A 16997-nucleotide genomic window follows, 5' to 3' on the forward strand; every position below is an offset into this window, starting at 1 on the left:
CGTGCGGGGGCTTGCCGGCCACTCCACGGCCACCCCAGGGCCCGAGCTCAGGGCAGCGAAGCTGGAGAGGGGCCGCCAGCTCTGTCCCACCGTGCCAGCTGTGCCCCTGCCCTTCCCTTCCCGCGGCGCACCTCAGCCGCTCCGTGCCTCCGGTGAGGGGCTTCCAAACCCTTCTCCTCAGGCAGGGGCTGGTGGCTGGGTGTTTCGGCATGTCTCCCCCTGACTGCTGGCACCATCCGAGCTCCAGGGCAGGTAGCCCAGCTGCCGGCTACTTGCCCACCTCCCTGCCCACCTCTGCTCCGAACGCTGCTGAGGATGGGGCAAGGACAATCTCCTGTGCTCCCCACGTATGAGTGGGATCCGCCGCCGGGGAATGCGGACACCAAGCCGCTATCTGGCACGGCGATGCTCAGCGTTTGCTGAGATTTGCAAGACAGCTGGACTCAGTCATTTCGATTGTGGCTGTGGACAGTTATCCAAATTCTGTAGACACCTCAGGACTGGGATGCCGGTTACTTTGGTAGGGAAGAAATGCTATTTCCAGCAGAGCAGCTGTGCCCCGAGCTGCCGCCGCTCCCGAGCAGCGCGGTGCGGGCAGCCCTGCTGATGGTCCCCCCGAGCCGCCCCGGCAGCCCCGCTCCCCAGCCGGAGCATCGCGGCGTTCCTCGTCCTCGGGGCTGGGCACGGCTTGTGCTTCAGTACCAAGATGATTATTTCTGTTTACTTCCTGCAAACGCATGAAGTACGCTTACGCTGGGCAAAAAGTGGCTTTGCTCTTACTTATGCCCTTATTTAAACAGTTTGTTTAAATTGCTCTTTAATTGTTTTCTAATTAACGTGAAGGATCAGGGCTCGCAAGCAGCATTGCCGGGAGCTCCGTGCCCTCGAGTGTCTGTCTGGCGAGGAGAAATGCGGTTGCCCTGTTTGTCCTTGGTCCGTCCTTTCCCCTCGGGGCAGGTCCTGCCCTCGGCGGACGTTACGCCAGCTGAGGTTTTAAGCCGATGTCCGCAGCGCTGCACGGCACTGCAGGCAGCCGAGGGGGGTCCCCCGTTTACGGTGTCGCGGGGGGACCCTGGCGCTGCCGCCGAGGGAGGGAAGCCCGACACCTTTTCTTATTCCGTCCTGCTTAGCATCCATTACGTCATTACTGCTCACATCTGTCAGTTTTATTTTTATCCCTTTTTTTTTACTTGACACTTGTATTGCTTCCGAGGGAAAGATGTTTTGAAAAGTAAATTCTAAATTTGCACACACAATTATTTATGCATGCAAAAACTTGAATGTGAGCGTACAATTAAGTTTTGAGATATAAAGAAAAGAGCACGAGCCTGGGAGTTTCTGGAGTTTCAATCAAGACTGTGCATTAACTTGCAGTGTTATTCTGCAAACAGCCTGACCTCTCTCTCTTTCCTTCTTTGTAAAATGGTGATGGTATTTCCATGTTGGGAGAATTAGTTTCTCGTGAGTTCTTCTAAACCGAAGAAACAAAACATTACATAACTGGTGTGCTTGGCCAATGTTTGTAGTTAAATTTAAGATTTTGCTAATCGAGTGGCTGAAAGCAGAAGTTTCCACCAAAACTGTTTCAAAAATTAAGGGCCTGATTCTGGCAAGGTTTTATACGTCCTTGACTCTGTGGGTAACATCTGATGCTGTTGATCCCCAGAGAAGTACTGAGGGGTAACAAGGCAGCGCAGCGTGCGGGCCAGGAGGGGGTCGCTGCCGCTCACTAGCCACGCATAGAATTGCACACCCAAAGGATGAGTGCAGGTTATTTTTTCAGTGAGAAGTGACTTTCCACACCCACTGTGAAAAAAATTCTAATTTTTTTTTATAGTCCAGTGCATGTATATAGCAGTGAGGTGATTAAGATGGCAAATTTCTACATATAAATAGAATTAAAAAGCAAAATGTTAAAAGTAGTATTTCTTTGCTGTTCTTGCATATGTTGTGGGCAAGAAGGCTTTTATGCTAAGAGAGGGCTTTATGCTGAATTGCACAGCACGAAATTCCAGGAACCCTCATCTCAGTCACCCATTCAGGATTATCCACACAGCAAACTGAAGTCAATTACTAATGAAATAAAAATTTGAAACAGCTTTAAAAATGTTCTGGAACACATCACTTCCAGCAGAATCAATAGGGGAAAACAATAAAGGGAACAATATTACTTATAGTTGGCTTAAAACTTAGAAGGGAAATATGGACCTGTAGGTTTTGAAAAATGCTATTTAAACTTGTAAAATTTTGTTTTTTCCTGATTTGTTAACAGAACTATGGAGATGGGACTCACTATGATCATATGGCGAGCAGAGACCTTGGGTCGCATGACAATCTCTCTCCTCCCTTTGTCAATTCCAGAATACAAAGTAAGAAATCGAATTTCCTAACTTGACCGTGTTGTTGAAAGTGGAATAAGTGAACCAGAAATAAAATTCTGAGGGTTTAAATCCCTCATTCTCATTTTTGGGGTTGATCGTACTCGGCATAAGGGTGGGAACATGGATTATTTTTTTTTAAGCTGTCATGCAATTTCAAAAATGTACACCGATGATGTTTATTGAACAGACTGTGTTTTCTTGCTGTGAGAGGGATATGACTTTTGATGCAGTAACTGCATTATTTGCTGAAAGAGGTAAATGGTCGTTTTCTAAGGCTCAGCCTTTTGTTTTCAAAGAAGTGGCCAGTTGGCAGAGAAAATAAGGACATGCTCTGAACAGGACTTTTAAAGTAGGAAAGGATTTCTGAAAATACGATAAATATATGTTCACAAAAGGGAACAGATAAATAACTGGTGAGGGACACTGAAGCCATTGTTTGTTTTGGAGCATGGTGGATCTCTGCCTGCTGGGACCTGTGAGCTGCAAACTCCTGGATTTCAGGCGAGGGTAGTTGCAGCCTATTCTGCTTTAGAGGAGTGAGATTTTGCCCAGGGCGTTTGGCAAGGACCCTCCTTCCACCCCACACCCCATGATAGAAAGTTTTGACACCCCTGAATAATCATTTAGCTTAGCAGCAAACACCAAAGCAGTATGAAGAGAGGCTATAATTATTTGTAAGTGAATGATAGCTACTTTCTTTAATTATGGTTGATAAATGAGTTTAGTTAAAGTAAATATATGATGTAAAAATATTAGTAATGCTTATGCTTGGCCAAGATCACACCCTTCTTCTGCAGTTGTCAATGAACTAACCAAATGCTTTGCTTTAAAGGATTGAATGCGAGCCAAAAAAAACATGGAGCTGTAACTGTGATATATCATTCTTCAGCTCTAATATATGTCCCTAAAATATGCCTTGTCTTTTAATATTGGGAAATATTTGTGAGTTGTTTAACATATGGGACAATGTTGGAGCTTGTAGTCATTTGTATGTATTCACGTACAAAACATGGTTACAACAGTTTTAAAGGGTCTAATATAAGCCAAAAAAAGCATGGAAATTTCAACACTCCCATCTTAACTCACGCCATGGGGCTTAGGTAGTGCGCAGAGACACTTTGCAAATAGCCACACGCTTCTGTGAAACCCACTGGGCTGCGTGGTGCTTTCAAGTTTAACCTTTAATTTGAGTCTTTAGAACTTAAAAGTCTCTCTCTCTTCTCCCTGCCCTTGGGTCACAGAAGAATCTCGTTCCTGACTCTGATTGTTTTTGTCAATCTTAGCGAAAGTACTGGTTTCACTTGGTTGAAGAACTAGTTGTTTTATGAAAACACATTCGGAGGCACCCGGTTAAAGAATTAAGCCATGTAATACTCTGTTGAGGAACTTTGGAAGCCCTGATGTTTCCAGAAGGTCCCGCTCGTTGCCATCAGAGGGGTTTGCAGAGCCGCCGCTCACCCCGTCGCGACTCTGCAGACCCGAACCAGCGGTGTCTGCTCCAGCCGCGGGCATGAGCCGGGCAGCGTGGCAGCATCCTCGCAGCGCGTGGTCCTGAAGCGCCCTGGCGTTTTTTGGTTATCATGAGATTTGGTAATTTCAACTGGAAATAATACCAGTGATGCTCCTACACGCATAGATCGATGTGTGCGTGAGCGGACGGTGAGCGACTAACAGCTTTTGACAAGCGTGCTATTGCACAATAACGTGTGCGTGCTGCCGGGGCAGTCAGCTGCCTCCTGCAACCCACGGCGTTTTGCATCCGTGCTTGGGTATAGTTCTCTGGTAATTGGAGCGGACTCTTCTTAATTTGTCCCGTCGGCGCAGCCCGTTACTGCCCAGTTTTGCTCCGCTCCTGGGCGCGGAGCAGTAGTGCGGGAGGAGGAGGAATGGCCGCTGGGATGCGTGCGTGTTTCCCTCCCGCTCGGACACCTCCGAGGGCCGTGGCCGGGAGGTCTGTTTCTGTGCCGTGTGGGAATGGAAACCCTTAACCGGCACCGGGACAGGCGCTGTGGTTGCTCACCCTGCCTCTGTGGAGGACTGTCTGTGAAACAAAGACCGCTGTCAGTCTGCACTGGTCACGTCTGTATTTGTGATTTTAGGAGAAATCTAAAAATCGTGGTGATGAACAATGCACAGTGCTGTTTACTCGGATGGAGGCTGCCTGGACTGCCAGCTCCCAGCTCCTGTTACTCCAAATGTGTTTTATCATTCCCCTTTTCCTGGCAGGTCTGCGAACTCCCCCGGGAAAGGTCCCCGTAAACTCTGGTGTTACGCAGCTGGCACCTGCAGAGCCACACTGTAGTTTTCTTTCCCTGCTCCTCTTTCTCTTGGCAAGTGATAAAAAGCCTGACAATTATCCAGCTCGAACTGGTTTTATACTGGTGTATGCTGTTGACTTCAATGGAGTTGCTCCTGATTTGAGGTGGTTTTCTAGGCAGAAAAGACTTTGTTGTTACTGGGGAGAGGTATTACTGACCCTGTACCTGTGAACCACAAATGTTTGCAGGCAGGCTGTGCTTAAATGAGGGCTCATTGTATTTTATTTCTCAGATACTTGGTTTTTAAAATATATTTTTACGTGGCCAGTGTCTACCAGGAAGCCTGTGCATTAGGGCTTTGGAGCAAGCCCTGTGGGGAGGAGCAGAGAGAAGTCGCAGAGCTGCATGCATTACTCAGCTCCTCAAACCACTGCCTGCCTGTATTCAAACACAGCTTGCTTTGTGCGTGTCTGGAGTCCCGCTACCCTGCTAGGTATTTAGTGTTTTCTTAAGAGTATCTGAAGAGTAGTTACTTGGCCCAGCAATGAAACGTGCATGGCCAGATAGCTGTGACGGGTTTGGCACATTGGGTGTTGCTTCTCATCGCCTCTCCGGTTTCTAGGTGTGCTCTTTGGGAATGTGTCTTATCCCACTACTTGGGATATCTTGTTAGTACATTAAATCATTTACCCATGTACAGTAACTTGCTTCTAAACCCCCTGTAGCTTAATGGGAGCATTCCACTGCAAGGATTAGATTGAGGTTTCAGGCACTGCTGAAGAAAGCTGCTGGCTTATGTGGTGACCTTTGAATCTCATCTGGGTTAGTGGTTGATATTTTGATTTGGTTACTGTGGTCATATTGTGACAGCTGCTGGTTCATTATAATTCAGTTCCTCTCCTCAGTTTGCCTACCAGGAATATTTAGGTTTGTGTTGCTTCAAAGTGCTCTAACCACCCTGAATTTAACCCAGCATGCCACACAAGGTGGAGCGTTGTGAACACTTTGGGTCACCAGCCGCTGTGCGCTGGGCAGGCAGTCACGGCGGAGGGTATGGCAGGCAGAAACTTGCTGCGGGAGAAAACTTTCCCTGAGGTTTACAAGGCTGATTTAACCCAGTTTGTTGAATGTAGTAAAAATGAGAATAGAAAAGATCAAAAGCACTTTTCTTATTTTGTTGCACAGACAGTTTGTGTACACCTTCCCTCTGTATGAAATAATTCTGGTGTTCACAGTAGTGATTTTATATGACTTCTTGAAAAAGTTCCTATACTAGTAACTAGAAGACAGTATTTAATTTTTGATATTGCTTTGAGACTCTCTAAAAGGATGTAAGGTCACTGAATGTAGATCTCTTAATGGTTGTAGGAGTTGGTCGGTGACCTAATATGTGAAGACAAAATCTTTGCTTGTGTTTATTTTCTCTTTCTATTGCAAAACCCAAAATGAAGAGCAGATACAATGACTTACTCTTACTTCCCTCGCAGTTGTCTGCTTCAGATCAATGCGGCACTTCTTCGGGTTGTGCCCTTACACGATCACTTGCCTGACGTGCTTTTGGGAGGGCCGGCGCGTGCTTTTGCCAGCGACTGGCACTTGTATTGCAAAATAAATATTTTCCCCTCTGGTTTCATCCCTTTTCCTTTTAAAAATCTCCAAGTCATAAATTTCCTCTTAGCATTGTTATTTTGGAGAAGGTGGCGTTTTCTCGCAGTTGGAGCGGCCGAGCGGTGCTGGTGCCGGTGCCAGCGCAGTACCGGGGGGCTGGGGCAGCGTGGGCTGCCGGCCGTGCCGGGGGGCAGGGCTCGTGCTGGGGGTCCTGGGGAGCCCGGCTTGGCTGCCGATCTGCGGCACGCTCTTGGCGAGTTCTTTAATGTCTTTATGCTCAAATGTGCCTTCCTCTTTATCGGAACACACGCTATATATTTTGCAGGGATATTGTGAGATGTGATGAATTACTGTCTGGAAAACATCCTGAGTTCCTCGGATACTCCGTATACGTGCCAATTTTTAATATTATTTTTAATGCTATGATAGCACTTGTCTCCGTACGAATATTGCTGTGGCGTTTGCTTTTAATCCGTACAGCTTTGATTCTGTTACTGTTATTATAAGTAGAACTGGAATTTTTGCAGATTAGTGAAGTTTACCCAACACAGCATTATAAGGCCTTGCTTTCAATTGCTAAACTGTAAACATTTGGGATGAAATTTTCCATGCTGTGTATCTGACTCAGCCTGATTATTATTTTTTTAACCTTCTGCAGAAATGATTTCAACATTTCCTAAAATGAGATTACATTTCATCCTGGCAGATTTTTGATTTTCTCAGTTAGTGTCTGGCACATCACGAACATTAATTCTTTTTCACACCACCTCTGTTATGTCAGGTGGCTTTGGTTCCCATTTTGCAGCTGGAGAAGTGAAGGTACGTGAGGAACCATGAGGGAAGTGTCAAAAACTGTCCAGTAATTTTCAGTTGTAAATTTGAAATGCAAAAGAGTTTGATGGTTTCTCAGTTCTTGCATTCGGTGACACCCAAGGATGCCATCACTTGGGAAAATCGCAGTTGCGATGCTTCGTATGGGTCATCCACATTATGGGAACACACACTCAGTAGCCACTTACTGATCTTAGTGGTGTCTGGGTTTTTTTCTTACTGTTTCCTAAAGCCTTTTCAGGGCAATGCACTATTGAAGGAGCCTGGCAACTTATGGTGGATAGAAAACAAAGGAACTACTATTATATTTGGAAAAAAGTAAATTCTATATGACATACAGAAAGAAACATGTGACAAGTTTTTAAAAAAGCAGTCAAAAGTGAATTTTCAGGAATCACAAGCAGAACTATGTTTTCCAGAAAAATCTGTGACTGTCTGACCAGCTACAGCATTAACTAAGATGTGTTTTAACAACAGAAAATCTGACTGTAACAACTAAAAAGGTCAGGAAGGGCGTTCAGACACCGAAGAACTGGAAATCCCGGACTCCAGTTTTCATTTGAAGTATTTTACGTTCGTGCAGCTGACACAACCCAGCACCTGCAGTGTTGGGAGAAGTCACGGAATGGACGATGCATGACAGGCGAGCGCTTCCAGAGGGGGAGAGCCTTATCCCACTGAGTGCTTTCCCAACTGCTCAGCACCAGGTATTCCCCAGCCAGGTGGGAAATGTTAGGAGTGACGTGACCGTACTCATTTCCACCTGGAAATGAGGCACTTTGGGGTGGACGCAGTAGGGATCCCGCTGCAGTGCTGCTGGGGAGGGGATAGGTGCTGGTATCTGAGTTCCTTATCAAGCACGATGACTGCCACGTCCCCAGAGTGGGGTCCCCCTGAAGTGGGGTGTGACTGGACTGCAAGAAGGCCCCTTTGACTTGGTCCTGTGGTTGTGGATGCAGCGTGCTGGGGCCACGAGCAGCATTGCTATTTCTATAGATGCCAGCTATGACCTGGAGAAGACAAGTCCCACCAGGCAGGACTGCTTCCCACGGCTGCGGTGCTCCACGCCGTGCCGGGGGGGTGGGAGGGGGAGCTTTGGGGCTGATTAGAGAAAGGTCTGAAAACCTGAATTCAGCTGCCAAGTTTGAACTATTTGGCTTGTTTGGCATGTCATGCCTCGAAATCTGCATCTGGCATCTTGGTTTTCTTGGTTCTATGTTTTTATTCACCACTAAACTCACTTAACTCCCCTGACAACCACTCAGGTAAATGCAGCGTGGATATACATGCCCACCATCCTAACCCTTGTTCTTCCCATCCCCATGTGAGTACAGAAGGGAAGATCTGAGACAGGGTTTTCAACCTAAATCCAGGAAGAGTAATCTCTGGAGGTTTTTTGCCAAATCTAGATTTGTTTCACCGACCAAAATATCTCAATTTCAATGTCTCCAAACCTTAAAAATGGCACTAATCTGGGAAATAAATGTGCCCCCTTGCATATTGTGAGAGTAGGGCACTGTAAATGCATCTCCAAGAACTGAATTACAAACCAGCAACTGATTTCAGACATGGTCCATTCCGCTCTTTAATGGACATGTATCTAAATTTACATGTAAGTTAAGGCTCTGTGTTCCTTCCTCCCGTTACCCAGGAACAGCTGGACAGGATTTCTTCCAGCCTTTTTTTCTGGATTAGTTTCAGTGGTTTCTGCACAACAAAGTAGAAGTGCTTCTGGATAACCCTGAGCAACATTTTGAGTTTAACTATGCAGGGTGTCAAGGCTGAGACCTGAAGAGCTTAGATGTAGCATTTTAGCTTTCTAAGATAACCACAATGAAAATCACGTTATTTACTGTCAACTGGGGCCTTGAAAGATGCCTTAAAATGCTTTGTAGAAGAACTGGCTCACGTATGCATTCTTGTCGTGGAATATGCCTGCTGCTTCTCTTGTCTCACTTGCCTATGAACAAAATTAACAGAAAAAAACCTGTGCTGAAAAGTATTTTGTAGATGTAGATATAAATATGTTACAGTTCCCAATCAGGAGTTAATATATTTTGCAGCAAGTCAATCTTGCAAGCGCTGGCAGTCAGGATTCTGAGTTTCAGCATTCAACCCCAGCCTCTCATACAGTCCTGAAGAAAAGAAATTACAAGGACGTTTCCATTTATTTGGGGAACGAGCAGCAGATGTATAAATAGAAACTGTAGACTGTGGCAATTAATGTCTGCATACTGAGCAAAGAATTGAAATATTATTTTGTACTACATAGTTTTCAGTGAAGTTTACATTCCATTGTGTTTTGTTCTTAAACAAGTCCAAGCATTTTTAATAAGTTATTTTGTGTGACAGTTGTATTCTGCATAGCATGGCATAGACTAAAGCTGTGTGAAAAATTTGCATTGAACTGCAAATGTATTTGATCTGTATTTGGAGTACAAATTGTAAGTTTGCAAAATACTGCCTGAAGTTATCCTCCCTGTAGGCAGAAAGGAACATCCTAACATCCTCCTGCTAATAATCCAGCCCTCTCTTCTGCAGCGACCTTCTGCAGACCTGGAGGTTTTCGAGCCTGCCGTTGGCGTGGCCCTGGAGCGGGAATTGGGTCGTGCAGCATGGAGTTGCTGAGTTAAAACCATGGAGCGTCTGCAGGCGTTGGGTAATTGCTGCTCCCGGTGAAGCAGGCTGCGGGGCTGGCTCAGAAACCGCCGGCGGGCTTCACCTAACCAAAGCACAAACGGTACAGAGCTACGCAGGTTCAGCTGGGCTCCGAGGCTCTGGTTTTATCTGCTTGAGACACTGCATTTTTCTGCATTGCAAGCACATTAGTAGAGAAACGGCTTTTAAAGTAACATCCAGAAGGTGCTTTAATGGTTAATGAGCTTCTGCCCTTTATATAGATGAATGTAGTTTGGCTTTCAAATAAGCATTTGCTGCTGTTCTCCAGCTGAGCTGATATTAGTGGCAGAGGGAATTTGAGCTCACACCTGTTTGAGCATTAAAAGAAACCTGTAAGTGACTTCCTTAAAATATTCATAGAGAGGAAAAAATTAAATTTCTAGAAAACCTTACCCCACCAGGAAAACCGTTGATAGGCATTTGAAAAGAAACAAAAAACCAAACCAAACAAAAAACACCCCAAGCCTCCAAAAAACCAACCACCACCAAAAAAAAAAAAAAAAGGATTTGCGAATTAGTTACAATCTTCCTGTTTTCCCGAGTTGTTTGTAGTCACATAATCAGTGAGCGTACACCTAAAGGTAGTGGCGTGCTTCTGGGGGACACGACTGGCCTGGATGTGGAATAGATTTGCATTACAGCTGGAAAGTATACATGTGGGAAAATCTGTGAAACAAAACAAATTTGTTGAATTACTAGGTCATTTACATAGCTGCTCCAGTCATGGTCCGTTAAACAGGCAAAAACAATGGTTTTGCTATGCTCTCTAGTTAAGGCACAGAATGTGTAAAACAATGCCGAGTTAGCTGGATAATTAATAATCGTTTTGAGCCTGTATGTACCTTAGGTCTGAACTTCGCAGTGTATGGAGATGTTGAATCGAATAAGGCGTTAACTAAGTAGATCAACTTATTTTGTTGTGTCTTGGTGTATTCTCCTACAAAAAAATAAAGCTGCAACCATCGGGGCTCAGGGGTGGCTAAGCCTTAATGCCAGTCTATATTCAAGCTCAGGCACAGGCAGAGCTTTGGCTGTGCATTGTTGGGCAAAACTAACTGCCGTCTGCATTTCTGCAACAGATTTCTTCTAAGGCTTTTCTGTATGTCTAAGGACATGTCCAGGAGAAAAACCAATCATTTCTTTCTGTAGGAAGATGTGATAGTCTTGAAGCAAAAAATAATTTTTACTTTTGTAGTTAAATTTTTAATTCTCTTTCTCAAGACTACTTCTGACAGTTTCTGTAATGACTTCTCTATTCTTGTCCCCAGCCTTCAGCCTCTAGTACTGCTCTGGATTTAGCACATTTGGTCAGATGCACTGAATATACAAAATCAAATATAAAACAGTTCCAATGAAAATGATAAAAAGGGTATGACAGGAGGGTACAGTAATTCTCTACAGCATCATGCCAATAGATACATCTTACCATATGGTCTGAATTAAGGACAGCACCAGTTCTCACACTATACAAGGCTGATAGTATACTAGGTCCATGCTTTGATCCTTGTACCATGTGAAATAAAAAGATATGGAGCACGCATTTAACAGGAACCATCAGTACTTTAATTAGATTATATTTCTTTTTAACTAAAATCAGAGTACTGCAATACATTTCTTCTTTCTGCAAACTTTTTACTATGTGATTGTGGTCTTAAGCATATTCAATAGTTCTAAAAAGAGTACAGAATGAGAAGTGATGGAGAAGGATATTCTGGGAAGCAAACATGCTGACTAAATGTGGTAAAGAAGAAATTAGGCCAACGATCAAATATTAAAAAGAGTGGCATTGTGTGTGTGTGAGAGAATTATCCAGAAAAAGCACTTTTGATTAATTCTTGGATGAGGAAGCTATATAAACAGATCGGCAGGAATTTACTTACAAGCATTTTTAATTTGTTGTTTAAATACCTTTTAATTATGATATCTATATCAACATGTTCATATCCTTTCTACTACTTATATTTTCCTTTTTATATGTCACTAGAATTGAAGATGCCTGATTCTGGTTCATATTGCCAGCAAATTTTGTTTTTCCAAATATGCCTTGTAGGAGAATATTTTTTTTTTCCATGCTAAATCTTAACTTTCATGTAAATCTCATAGCTAGGGAATTGATTCCAAAGCCAGTTTTGGCTGAGATTACAAATCTCCCATGGTATATGGAGCAGCACCCAGAAGGTAACTGAATAGCTGAAGAGAGAGCTTGTTTTAAGAACTCTTATAAGGGGAGGTTTGCAGGCATCTATAGAAGTTGGCCCAATGGCTGTAATCTGCTTAATCATGCTGTATTTCAACTAGCAAAACAAAAACAATAAAGAAGGGGGAATGAAGAAACATGAAAAAATTAGTGAAACTTTGGAGTAACTGCTGTTGACTGAGCATTAAAGTGGGCTTAAAGCCAGGACAATACTTGTAATAATTTTTAAAGCACTAAATTACCTGCTGATAGTCAGGTGAGGTGTGCAAACAGAGCAGCTGTCATATTCTAAGTGTAGCTCACATTTAGCTTTGCATATAAGAACGTGTTTTCAGAGGGAATAGAAAGATGATGCCCTGTAAATACACAACATCAAGGGCAATTGGTACCTACTGAAAAGTAAGTGTAGCAAGTATATTCTACACAGCTATGCTAAGAATAAATAATATGATGAAAAGCATACTAACATCCTAATATAGAAGAACAAGTATGGCCAGAAGATATCGTAAGAAAGGCAGGCAAGAATGTAAGATAAAACATCATGTTCAGAGAACGTGTGGGATGAGGTTCAATGTTAAAAAATAATAATCTGAAAGCAAAGAGAGGGAAAGAAAGGAGCAACTGTACATGAGGTTAAGATAAATAATCATGAAAGATTATTGCAATGCATAAAAGAAGAAGAGGTCAGTAAAGTAGATTTTAGGACCTCTTAGAGATGGAAAGGGTAATTTATTGACAGATGATGTAGACACTGCTAAAAAATAAATGGATTTTTCGCCTCAGTGTTCACAAAAGAGGATGGGGAACAGATGCCAGAATCAGATATAAATTTCCCAGGAGAGAGGCAAGAAATATTGAAGGAAATAGGGATTATTCCAGAATGGGTGATCACACGGTGGGTGAGAACATCAGTAGATGGATTAAACTCTATAGAGGAGCTATCACAGAATTCTTAAATAAGAAAAGAGAAAGGGCTATTTCATGTTCATGGGGGGAAAAAAAACCCCAAACAAATAACTCCACTCCATTCCTTAGTGTCCTCAGCTGTCCGCAGAGATAACCATGAAAGGAGCTCTGTGTTTCACCACAGTGGCATGATGCTTTTGTCCCGTAAGTACTTTATCGACAGGTTCTGTGTGTGTCTCTGTTTTAGTTATTTTAAAATAATTTTAAGTACTTAAAATATATTTTGCAATGAGGAGTCCAGTCTCCACAAAATGTACAGTCCTGTATGGAAGGGAGACTGAACTTGGGGCCATCCATAAGCAGTAGCTCAGTTGGGTCAGGAGAAAATTGTCTTCGAGGGAACCATCACAGATCAACAAAGTTAAGGTGAAGCGCTTCCAGATGGTTTCTGCTATATGGTGTGTTCTGCCTCCTCAAAGAAAATCATTGATATCTTTTAGTTCTGCCAGAATAAACATATTCTTCATCTGACGGGAAGGTTGATATTGCATGGTCTGATGTTCAGATCCAAAGGCAAGATACTTCAGGCCATACATCTGGGATATTTTCATCGGAGTGGTCTATAGGAATATATAAGACCAGCCCATATATGCCTCTGTTCTGTTGTTGCATTTACCCTCAGGCTCAGAGTTGATGCTCAGCCAGTCTGGACCTGGGTCTATGAAGGACTAATATCCAGAGTTCTGATGCTCTTCTTTCTGAGCCTTTTAATGATCTCCGGAAGAATCATACTCTTGCTGGCTCGGTCTTCAGTGCGTGAACTTGAGTGAGCTTCACACTTTTGTGAATGACTGAACTTAAATGTTAATTTAACAATGGAATTTCATCTTGGTCATCTTGCCAGCCTCATCCTTGAGTCTCATGTTTCTTCAGAGGCATTTTGGCTTTCACAAATTTGATATCAAAGGTTCTCATGCCTCTTCCCAGTCCAGATTGGTTAGTTTCTTGTATGCATTAGGTTTGGCTGTCTTCACAGGAATGATGTTTGAGAGACTGGCAGGCAGTAGTACCGAAGCCAGATGCAAAATGAGATGCTTGGTTTCCACTGAACAGGCAGATACCAAAACTGAGGGAGGTAATGGGTAGAATATTTAACACAGAGCTAAGCTGTTACAGGGCTGGGGACTTAAGATTTGTGGTCTTCCTCAGCATATACATTAGAACAACATCAATGAAAATTTACCAATATTTGGAGGATTGTGCAAAAAGCAGTGCAAACTGAAACTGAACTTAGGTTGTCCATCTGGCAGAGGAGATCTTTAACATTTGGATACCAAGCTGATTCAGCAAAACACTTTATTTTTAAAACCTTGCAATACTTAAGAAATAGAATCCAGATCAAACAAGATTTCACATCCCCCAGGCAGAGGTTTCTCTCCAACACTTTGGACAGCTTTTGCAGAAGACCAAACCCTTTCGTCTGTCCCTTGAGTGGAGTCTCTTACCCTCTTCCCAAATGCAGCTGCCGGCAGATTTTCTCTGCTGGTGTCTCATCTCTGCAGCTGCAGGGCAAACGTTCTAGCGGAGAGGCAGTTCTGCCTTCATCTGATCTTCTTTCCTTGACCTACAGACTGGAGATGTGCTTTGTTTTTGCTGGTCACCCTGAGGAGACCTCCACCCATACTGTTTGGTAGCATCTGAGATGATAAGGCTAATATCTAAGGAATGGAAGTAGGTTTGGTAGGCTCATGGATCTCATGAAAATTCTGTGACTAGATTTAACTAGACCTTCATTTTAAGGCACTTCTCCCAACTTCAACTGGAAAAGTAAAATATCTCATAGATGCACTGTAAGTTGGATAATACTTTGTAACGCCTGCTTATCTTGATGGGAATGTGCTTTGGCTTCAGTAGTCTTCTATTACACCACCAACCTCTGAAATAATATCTCTTGGGATACAAGGGATTGCAGAGGAATCTCTGAATAGGTGATAAATTCTCTCATAATCCCCGTTTTGTGAACGGGAACACCCAAATGCAACCAGAGACTGAGCTTATTGCTTGTAGCCCTCCATTTGTCCATGTTTAAGCTGCCAGAGCTCCCTGCCACTCTCCTGGTCATGACCAAATAGAATCCTTGTTGTTGAGTTTAGTCGGTGTCCTAAATCCACTCAATATACTCCTAGTTTTCTGTTGATGGAAACTGCAGAAAACCAAGAGCTTTCAAAGCATGAATGAAGCAGAAGGAAGTCACGTGTAAAATTTGTCCTTTTTTCTACAGAGCATGCTCAGGTTACATTGTCGTGATAGACTTATGGGTGTTCACTTGAGGATGAGTTTTGTTACAGAGGCACTTTGGCCTTCTGTTGTTAATACAAAAATCGTCTCTCCATGCCCATAAGCAAAATTTTCCATATGTATAACACACCCAAAGTTCCAGCTATCTTAAAATACATTCTGTGCCTTTTTGTTGTGGTTGGATTCAAGGCAATGGAGCTCCAGCCTTTGCATCTTTGAGCTTCTCTCGACTACATTTTGAAAATTCACCTGAAATTCACTATTGAATTGTTTCTGCTTTTCTGCAGAACAGAGCAAGAGGCTTTTATCACCTCCAGAGTACTGCGCTTACACACGTGGAATGTGCTTGTTTTTAGGTCAACCTGGGGAGTTCCCTTCCTGCCCCCCCTTTCTGGTGGTAAGCCAGGTGGCGAGGCAGGTTAGTGAGGCAATAGTAAGGATCTGTTTGGTAGGCTTATAAATGCTAGTGAAGCATGGCAGACTGAGCTGTGTCTTGTTTAACTTGATCATTTAAATAGCCAGTCCTTCTCCAGTGTGTTTTGTTTGACTAGGTTTCACCTCTTTGTATGGCAGAACTATTCTTTGTCTAACTTTGATATTTTTTTTTTACATGTGAAGTGTTTTTGATCACATTATATGGAGCTGTCATCACACCCTGAACAGTTGCAATTTCTGTGCCTGCTCATGTGGTGCACACCTGTAACATGTTGGGAACGGACTTGGCTTTGAAGCTAGACTTGTTCTCTCATAAGAGTCCACATATTTCTTCCATCATGTAATGAGATTTGCTGATGATACAAAACTGAGGGGAGCAAGCTGCACTTAAAAGAGAGGCAATATAAAATACAGCTTTGGCCACAGTCCTGCAGTTGGATCCATGCGGGAGGAGTCCTGCCACAGCGCAGAGCCCTGTTGACTTGAACACGGCTCTGTGTAGTAATAAAAATCTGCTTGCGAGGTTCTATTGCTATAGTTTTGGGTGTTTTTTTTTTAACGCTTTCAAGATTTTAAAATGCAGGGCAAAATAATTACTTAAATGTAGAGGGAGAGCAAAAGTAAAAGGGGAGGGAAGGAAAGATGTGCTGGTGGGAGGATTTGAAAAAAGCTGGTGGTTCAGAGAGATGCCATGAGATTATTCCAGATGTCAAGGAGTGGCAAGTGGATGTCCCTCTTCTGACTGGAGATGGAGAGCAGCCAGCCGCGGGCCCACGATAGGAACAAGGGTGATGTGGGATCTGAGGGGGTTTTAAAAAATGTGAAAAGGACTTTTGATTCAGCTACTGAGATGAATAAGGAGGGAAAGAGGGTAATGTGAACCTGCTTCTTTTCTGATGTGTTAAACAGATGAGAAAATATGCTGAGCACCAAAGTGAATAGGAACCCGAATTCTGCTTTCATGGCTGGGGCGTGCAGTTGGTCTGGAAATTTGTCAGTAGAGCTAAGAGCAGGCTCTCGTCGTAGTGTCCTGCTCAGGCTGAATGGGGCTACAAGGTGAGGCCCTTCCATGTTCTGTGTAGGCTCCTGTTGCTGCTTAATGGAGGGAGACAGATCTGAGGGTTGATGGAAAACAGTGCGTTTAAACCTTCACCCAAACACAAAACAGGTTTGTTTTTTCTTTTGGGGGTTTCTTTTTTTTTTTTCTACCCCCCCCCCCCCCCCTCCCCCCCAGAAGCTAAGGTCTGAGCTTCATGAGCAAAGGTTGAATAAAAGTCAGAGGAAACTATTTTGGCACTTTATAAAGGATGAGTGAGGCCACATCCGTAATCCCGTGCACGGTTCTTGTCACCTTATTATTAGAGCTGTGTAAATCTGGCAAGGATTTGTATTTGCCAAATATAC

At 43.5% G+C, this 16997-nt stretch overlaps 1 protein-coding gene across 20 annotated transcripts in view; it reads left to right on the top strand.

Moving 5' to 3' along the window:
• The window catches only part of TCF4 (transcription factor 4), a 246577-nt gene that overhangs the window by 79710 nt on the left and 149870 nt on the right, over positions 1-16997 (top strand). For 16 of the 20 annotated variants that reach the window (XM_069775312.1, XM_069775317.1, XM_069775314.1 and 13 more), the window contains one exon: positions 2273-2369. The exons of the other annotated variants lie outside the window; for them this stretch is intronic. In XM_069775312.1, the coding sequence (XP_069631413.1) occupies positions 2273-2369 (97 nt within the window). The remainder of the gene's footprint in view (positions 1-2272; positions 2370-16997) is intronic. 20 annotated transcript variants of the gene reach the window in all.

The sequence above is a fragment of the Haliaeetus albicilla genome, chromosome W (genome assembly GCF_947461875.1).
Source record: "Haliaeetus albicilla chromosome W, bHalAlb1.1, whole genome shotgun sequence".
NCBI classification, from domain to species: Eukaryota; Metazoa; Chordata; class Aves; order Accipitriformes; family Accipitridae; genus Haliaeetus; species Haliaeetus albicilla.